The 8,016-nt window shown below is 36.1% G+C and overlaps 1 protein-coding gene across 2 annotated transcripts; it reads left to right on the forward strand.

Annotated features, from left to right (window-relative positions):
• Nucleotides 1–189: 189 nt before the first annotated feature.
• On the forward strand, nucleotides 190–7,437 carry snrnp27 (small nuclear ribonucleoprotein 27 (U4/U6.U5)). 2 transcript variants are annotated; one of them, XM_059543410.1, is made up of 7 exons: nucleotides 190–366; nucleotides 3,567–3,602; nucleotides 4,013–4,133; nucleotides 4,293–4,405; nucleotides 6,339–6,418; nucleotides 6,795–6,859; nucleotides 7,197–7,437. In XM_059543410.1, the coding sequence occupies exons 1-7, from the start codon at nucleotides 330–332 to the stop codon at nucleotides 7,249–7,251; spliced, it is 507 nt and encodes a 168-aa protein (XP_059399393.1). In that variant the 5' UTR covers nucleotides 190–329; the 3' UTR covers nucleotides 7,252–7,437. The 2 variants fall into 2 exon arrangements, with proteins under 2 accessions (XP_059399393.1, XP_059399401.1); XM_059543418.1 differs by lacking the exon at nucleotides 3,567–3,602 and having other exon boundaries at nucleotides 194–366.
• Nucleotides 7,438–8,016: the final 579 nt, after the last annotated feature.

Here is an 8,016-nt window from a genome sequence, read left to right on the forward strand (position 1 = left end):
ACTTGAAAAAACGTTGCTGTGTTCGAGCACAGATATTTTGCAAGCCGTTCGTATTTGCTGCTAAAGTATCTCAGAAGCATTTAACTTGACACCGATGTGTAATTATTAATTTTGATTTTATTTTGACATTCAAGCGGAGCGTAATGTTTGGACCGGTAGGAACTAATTGTCGCGGAACGCTTGAAGGGTTTGTTGTTCCGGGCTGCTATTTGAGGCGCACAGTTGATGTCGACCGTCGGACGTTTGAGTCTAGAATTTTCTAGTTAACTAGCAGTTTGTGAACGCGCTGTCTGAAAGAAAACAACAGTCCGGTTCATATTGGTCCAGTTATGGGAAGAAGCAGGAGCCGAACACCACCACGAAGAGGTTTGATTTAAATTATTGTTTTAAATCTTTGTTTTGTAACGTGTGACTTGAGACTGCTGTTCGCATCACAGCTGACGCACATTCATCACACAAATCTGATCTGGCTTTTCAAACTCTTAATACGATTTGAAATTTTCTTAAGTCCAGTGTAATACAGAAACTTTTTTTTATTATTATTCTTTTTCAGATGGAAGTATTAAACTAGCGTTTCACTAGCTGCCGAGCTAACGTTACATCTTTAATATTGATTGTTTGTTTACCTCTAAGTTAATCATTGCTAATTATAGAACATAACTTTTGCTATTAAATGTTTGTTTCACAAATGGTGAAAGGGACAAATTCTCATAAAAGATTAATCGCCTAAATATGTTGTGAAATATTATCACACTAAAATTAACATTACATTTTTATTTTTTAAATGGGGGGTGGGGGATAAAAATAATCTCAAAAACATTTATCAAATTAAAATGAATATCGTTTAAAAATTTTATTAAAAAAATAATATCTCTCACACGGTATTGATAAGAGTAAAATTAATATAATAAAATTTTTAATGATCTCAAACACGTTACTGATTATTAGAATTAATATTTCGCAATATGATGTTTTATCATAATAGATGCATTTGAAAATTCTGTTACTATGTTAGTCACCGGTTTATTAAAACATTAAAGACATTTACTGGATTGTAAAGATCAGATTATGAAATTTAGATATTTATAATAAGGGGGAATATAATAAAATGGTATACATTAATTACAATTGAAGTCATGTGACCGAAAATGTGACCCTATTCACACATTTTTGCTTGTAACTTCCTAATTTTAGCAGATATCTGAATGACATTTGAATAGGTTTAATTTTGTTAGTTCTTTCAAATGAAATCTTGAATGAAAATTTACTGTTTTAGCTGGAATAGGCATCAGGCCCATGGTACCTCACTGAAAACAAGTGTAATTAATAAGTTAATTCATATACATTTATTTTCAGAATACAAGAGAAAACAACAATACAAATCACTATTAATTGTTAATTCATATTTGTTTTGTACTTGTATGTATATTCATTGTCATTCACAAACAGACATTCAGGGTTTTTTTTTCTGTGCAATTTAAGTTATGTTGTGCAATTTGGACAATGAGTGACCACCCAACCTTAAACCATTTACACTAAAAATGCAAATATACATTCATATTTAGTCATCCATTTAAAAAACATTTTTTGCATACAAACAATGAATGATTGGTACGACAAATATACATGCAATCTGTGTACTTCTGCTGAGTTGATAACTGGTTAAAGTTTTTTCAACAAGCAGTTACATGTTTGTAAGTCTAGATAATCTTGATTCAAGGAAATTGGACACAAAATGTTCCAATCAACATGGCTTATGTGTTGCAGGATACTTTAGATAAAAGAGTAAACAAAATGAACAGACATCCAGCATAACTTTTTGATCATTCATAGATCCAAAACCACTTTTAAATTATGTGCACAGATTTGCTGTATTTCACTAGAGGTTACACGAAAAAGTGCATAAGAGATCAAAACAATACTATGTAGCGCAATCGCAATATCTGTCCAAAGAAATCGCAATTAGATACTTTCCCCGTAACGCACAGCCCTAATACTATGCTTGTTCACTTTGTCATATTCATGTTGTATTTTCCTAGGCTTACTGTCATATCATGTGTTCTTAGACTGTTAATTTAGACAGAATAACAGGCTAATCCTCAGCTCGAAGTAATGTAAACTATGTTACCCTTTCGACAAGTATGTCAGAAAAACCATGATATACGTTAAGGGTGGCACGGTTCAACTTTTTCACGGTTTGTTTCACGGTTTTAGAGTCAACGGTTTCGTTGTGGTTCGGTATGTGCTATGTTTGAGAAAAGTATACTTTTAAAAAATCTATCTAACTACGAGCAACAGCACAAATACAATAAAGATACAAATAAAATAAACAGTGATTTTCAGTTGTTGTTTTTTTAGGGAGGTCTAGCATTAGTTTTTAGGTACAGAATTTGAATAAAATAATCAAATATAAAACAGCACCGCATATTTGACTGTATAAATTAAAGATTGTTCTTTATTAAAATTACAAAAGCTTTTAAATCAAGAGCAGTGAGTGATTTCTTTCTTGCTGTTTGATTAATATAAAGACTGTCACTTTAAGAGAATGCACTGATACAGTAGGCCTACGTTCAGCCGGCTATGTCTGCTGTAGGATACTTACCAAAACGGGCATTTCGACAATTTTTGTGTGAATTTGTCCATTTAAACACAACACTTCAGAGAGAGCTTATATTTGCGTGCGTTCTGAGGTGCGGGTTTGCGCGCTTCGGATGAGCAAACTCACAAATCTTTACAGTGCAAGCGCGAGCTCCTGTACTCTGGCTCTTAAATGTTTAGAATGACAAAGCTTAAATTCAGGTCTCATCTGTGCACGCGCGCTATCAGCACTCGGGTGATGACGGAATAAATGACTGCTCATATTCCAGCATAAAAGGCATTCACATTGAACAAGAGCGAATGGTTTGTCCACGTTTTTTATGTCTGGGAATTCAGAATGCGCATGCATCAACAGAAATATATATTAGCTGAACCCTGTTTGTTTTACGTTTTATTTATAGCAAATCATATTACAGATGCTTTGTCAGATTTAAGTTGAACCGCAGTCCCAGCGCGTGCTGAACCGTGTGTGGTGATACCTTCTCCTCTATGGATTTCGATGGAATTTCATCAGTACCCAGATAAAAGCTATGCATTCATGTCCATCTACCTTCAGTAGTGTCCAAAGCTTACATGAAGGCGGCCAACCGGTTGAATGCCACGCAAATCTTCCGAAAGTCGTGGTGACCTGAAAACACCTCAGGGCTGAAATCCTGAAGTGTCCAATGATGTAGGGGTTTGAACTCGACGTAGTTACTGTCGTATTCAGGAAAAACATAGTCCCACCAGGAGAAAGATATTGAATGACACACATTAACAGTACCAAGCCATTTGAAACGTATTGTTGAGGCAGAATGTTTGCTGTGAGGGGTTGCTATGTCATCAAACCTAAATATTGTGTGCCTTCATTATTCTGTTTAAGAAGCCACAACTCACAGAAGGATTTATTTCAAACACTCGACTGGCGTTATGAAGTAAGTTTGGAGTAAAAATATGTTATTAAATGTGGTATTTTCAAATGCTTTCAGATGGAGCAGCGCTTACTACACAGAGCCGCAGTTCAGGTGATAGAGATTTACTGCTAATCACAGAACTGACTTTACTGACAAAACATGCTTGACAATCGCGATTAATCGCGTTCCATTAATTGTGCAGCCCTAGGAAGCCCTTATTTGTACCAGATTTTATTAGTATTTTAAAAATAGTAAGATGCTTTAAGTTTTTCTTGTGTGTTTTATGATGTTGTCGATTTGTTAATGTTGTAATCTGTGTATACCTATGACTTTAGAGTCAAGACAAATTTTCTTGTTAAAGGACATTAAACTACAACTGTAACTCTGAAAAATAATTAATAATATGAAAAGAACTGGTATACCAAATTAAGGGAACAAGGGACTTTTCAGGCAGCTGGCAAATTCAAATATTTATTCTGTTTCAGACTTTTGTTTGTAATGACTCTGATTTGTAATTCCAGAGAGACGGCGCTCACGCTCGTCCTCGCGAGATCGTGAGAGGAGGCGCAGGGAGCGCGAGAGATCCCGGGACAGAGATAGACGAAGGTCACACTCACGTTCCCCCCACAGACGCAGATCCAGGTGCGCTTGTGGCATCAGACACAATATATATGTTCACAATATGTGTAAACAGCTGATAAGTGAAGAACATAACAAGCCTGTGAATCTGGTTAGATAACACACAGATGTTTAGTTTTCGATAACCCTCCCTCCAGCTGTGTGCCTGTCTTGTTTATGCAGGTCTCCACGGCGACACCGTTCCTCCTCTTTGTCTCCACTGCGACAGAAGGACAGACGGGACGATGACCGGAAGGAAGTTAAGGACAAACCAGCAAAGGTCCATCAGATATCAGGTGGAGATTGTCACTCTGTTAACCCTTTTTACCCTACAATAGAGTTCTGTTGTGATAATGGGTTTTGTAGAACAGACAGGAAGCTCGCATCACCATGATTCCCTTGACAAAAATCAAATTTGGATTATTGCAGAAAATAAGTTTTGTGACCAACAAAGTTTCTGATTGTTCATCAAATTTTGCTAAAGCTAAATGTAGGTTATAACAAACTGCACCAGAGCAGGCATGACTTTGTCAACCTTCAATAAGCTTCAAAAATTCTTTCAGTTTGTGTTAGAATATATGATTATTAAGACAACAAGGGCCAGATCTACTAACAAGTCCTCTTTTGTCGTTAAGAAAATATTGTCAGGATTTATAGTTAAAAGACTGCAATGAAAGGCATGAAGCTTTATTTTTGCAAGTGACCTTATTGCATATGCATTTGTAGGAGTTTCTCTTCCAGACACAAAAATGACAAGAGGAGAGTTAAATGTAGCATGCACAGTGATTAACTAAGGTTTAAATGGTTAGTTCACCCAATAATCAAAATTATGTCATTAATAACTCAAAAACAAACCTGTGAGACCTCCATTTATCTTCGGAACACAGTTTAAGATATTTTAGATTTAGTCCGAGAGCAGTCCTCAGTCCCTCCATTGAAGCTGTGTGTACGGTATACTGTCCAGAAAGGTAATAAAAACATCCTCAAAGTAGTCCATGTGACATCAGAGGGTCAGTTAGAATTATTTGAAGCATCGAAAATACATTTTGGTCCAAAAATAGTCTTCTCTTCCGTCTTCTCTTCCGTGTCTGTTGTGAGAGAGTTCAAAACAAAGCAAAGAATCTGGATATCCGGTTCGTGAACGAATCACTCGATGTAACCGGATCTTTTTGAACCAGTTCACCAAATCGAACTGAATCATTTGAAACTGTTCGCGTCTCCAATAAGCATTAATCCACAAATGACTTAAGCTGTTAACTTTTTTTAATGTGGCTGACACTCCCTCTGAGTTCAAACAAACCAATATCCCGGAGTAATTCATGCACTCAAACAGTACACTGACTGAACTGCTGTGAAGAGAGAACTGAAGATGAACACCGAGCAGAGCCAGATAACGAACAACAGATTGACCCGTTGTTGAGGTCTGTTTACTGGTTATTGCACCATTATTTAATGACCCAAAAAAGCATGTCTTAACCCATTTTTCAGCTGTGTTTTTAAAACACACGCACAAGGTTACTAATGTAGAGTAAACTGTGACAAATGCTTGAGCTTGTGTTAACCAAAGACCTTATTTCAGGCATTTAACCAAAACCTTTTCAAAATAACCCAGTGATTCAGGGGGATTGAACAGGATGTGCAAAAATGCCAACTCATTTCTAGGTTTTGGCCTACAGAAGTGTCATTCTTGCAGCACTCTATAAAGTCTCATTTCAGATGTGCATTAGCCATTCTCTGATTCTAAAGATTTTCCCACTTAGAATCAATCAAACTGTCAAAGCAAAGTCATACATACAATTTTGTTAGGAAGGTGAGAAAATCATTTATAGGCAATGTTCCTATGTTTACCATAATTCACTGTATTTACATATTAATAAAGTTAATGTTATCAGTCACGTATGAAAAATGTTTTTTCCCAAGGTCGACTACATGTTCCTAGTCTTATTGTACATGATTCATCAGTTCATGATATTCCAAAGAAAAAATAGTCATAATCGTTTATTTATTATAGATAAAATAGAAAATATAAATGGTAGACTACTTCAACATGCTCGTAAGGTTGATCTTGACCTTCAGTCTACACATCGCAGTCAAAAGTACTCCTCAAAAGTGTCAAACTACAGAAGTAAAATGGGATGTGAATGATTTTCTGTCTGATATCATGGAGCTGAGAAGAGACCCTGAATGTACCCCTGTCTGATTTGCTTTCTCATCTGATTGCTCATGCAGCTGAAGACATGCAAGGAAAGACTGAGGAGGAAATAGAGATGATGAAACTGATGGGCTTTGGAGCCTTTGACAGCACAAAGGTGAGAACCCTTTCTTTACTGCTAAACCATGATACGGTTCATTTTACTAGAACAACCAAATAAGAGGTAGACGCAGTTTGTTTACAATAATATGTATAGTATTTTATTTCTTTATACTTGACAAATAAAAGCCGTGTATTGTTGTCCGAGTTGCTTGCAGCTTTTTCAAGTGGCAAAGCCAATTCTCTAAATAACCACAAGATGGCACACCTAGACAGTGTGTATGCTAAAATATTCCTGTTAAAAATCAAAGTTAAAGATAAAATCTTAAATATTGTGTGTTATAAAATTCTTCCCTATTTTCTTAATGCACAGTAATGTTTACGTAATATGAGAATAATGTGTGGTGTCAATTATTGTCATTTTTATTCAACAGGGCAAGAAGAAGGAGGGATCTGATGCTGCGTTTGCATTTAACGTGTCACAAAAGAGAAAATACAGGTTTGTGTATTTGCAATATTTTTTTTCTGAAATGAATACTGGTCATCTGCCCAACTTAAAGATCCTCAACTTAATATAAGTTCTGTGATTTGTAATTCCTGGCTTTATTTTATAATTTAATTCCTTATTTATATATGTATGTATCTATATTATGTGTGTGCATATACAAATGGCAAGTGTTATGAGAAAAGTTAATATCCCAGCAACAGTTACGTATTTGGCCAATCACCCCTGCAGGTACTGCACAGCTAAATGACAAACGTTCTCATTGGTGGGCAGTGATGTAATGTTTTGGTGCAGGAAGGAGATCAATGATGTAATCATATTTCTCTTGCAGGCAATACATGAACAGGAAAGGTGGTTTCAACAGACCTTTGGATTTCATTGCCTGATGGAGTCGTCAGTAACCATGTTTTAACGACTTTGATGTCTTTGTGATTAAACCTATGTTCTCTTCCCCAAGTTTATGTAAATGTGTTTCAGCAGGTTTTCCATTCTTTTTGTTTTTCAGTTAATGGCTGTAATGTAAGTGTCAATTTAGTTTGTAGGAGCAAATATTAAAATGATTTGATGTTGCAGATTGATTGCCTTGTGTACCTTATTTAGTGCAAACTTTGCAGTACTAAATAAATGGGATCTCAAAATGAATATCTTTTTGTCTTTGATCAGTGTCATTTTGCAGTTTTAATATTTTTGTTTTTGAAATGACAACTCAATCACATATTTTTACATCCAGAGAAAAAGAATTGGAAAATAATTCCACTGTAATCGGTTTAAAACGTATAAATCATGTTAAGTCATTTTAACCATCAGCATGTTCAAGGGAGGTGTGTCTGATGAGTTCCGGAACCTTTTAAAGGAGCCCAATCACAGGCGACAGTGCTGCGGCATTTCAGCCAATCATAGCATAACAACAACACATGATTTGCATAATGATCCATTTTGGCTCAGGAGCAAATGCCAAAATACAACGGCACAGGTTCTACCCTCGCTCCAAAATGGCGCTACAGTGCTGCTTAGTTGCACCATTATCTTGCAGAATCGCATTACAGTAGTCCTACGATTCTCGCGTTAGAATGCAGATCAGCCATTGGTGCGTTCTAGATGCGTTATGCTAGATTGACAGTAAGCCCATCCAATGAGAATCCCGCTTCCTG

The sequence above is a fragment of the Carassius carassius genome, chromosome 4 (assembly GCF_963082965.1).
Source record: "Carassius carassius chromosome 4, fCarCar2.1, whole genome shotgun sequence".
NCBI classification, from domain to species: domain Eukaryota; kingdom Metazoa; phylum Chordata; class Actinopteri; order Cypriniformes; family Cyprinidae; genus Carassius; species Carassius carassius.

Excerpts from the sequence above, each read along its gene's own strand:
- snrnp27 (XM_059543410.1), top strand. The coding sequence starts at position 330 with ATGGGAAGAAGCAGGAGCCGAACACCACCACGAAGAG. Across the intron at positions 4,134-4,292 it reads CCCCACAGACGCAGATCCAG|GTCTCCACGGCGACACCGTT; the intron begins GTGCGCTTGTGG and ends TTGTTTATGCAG. Across the intron at positions 6,419-6,794 it reads GAGCCTTTGACAGCACAAAG|GGCAAGAAGAAGGAGGGATC; the intron begins GTGAGAACCCTT and ends TTTATTCAACAG.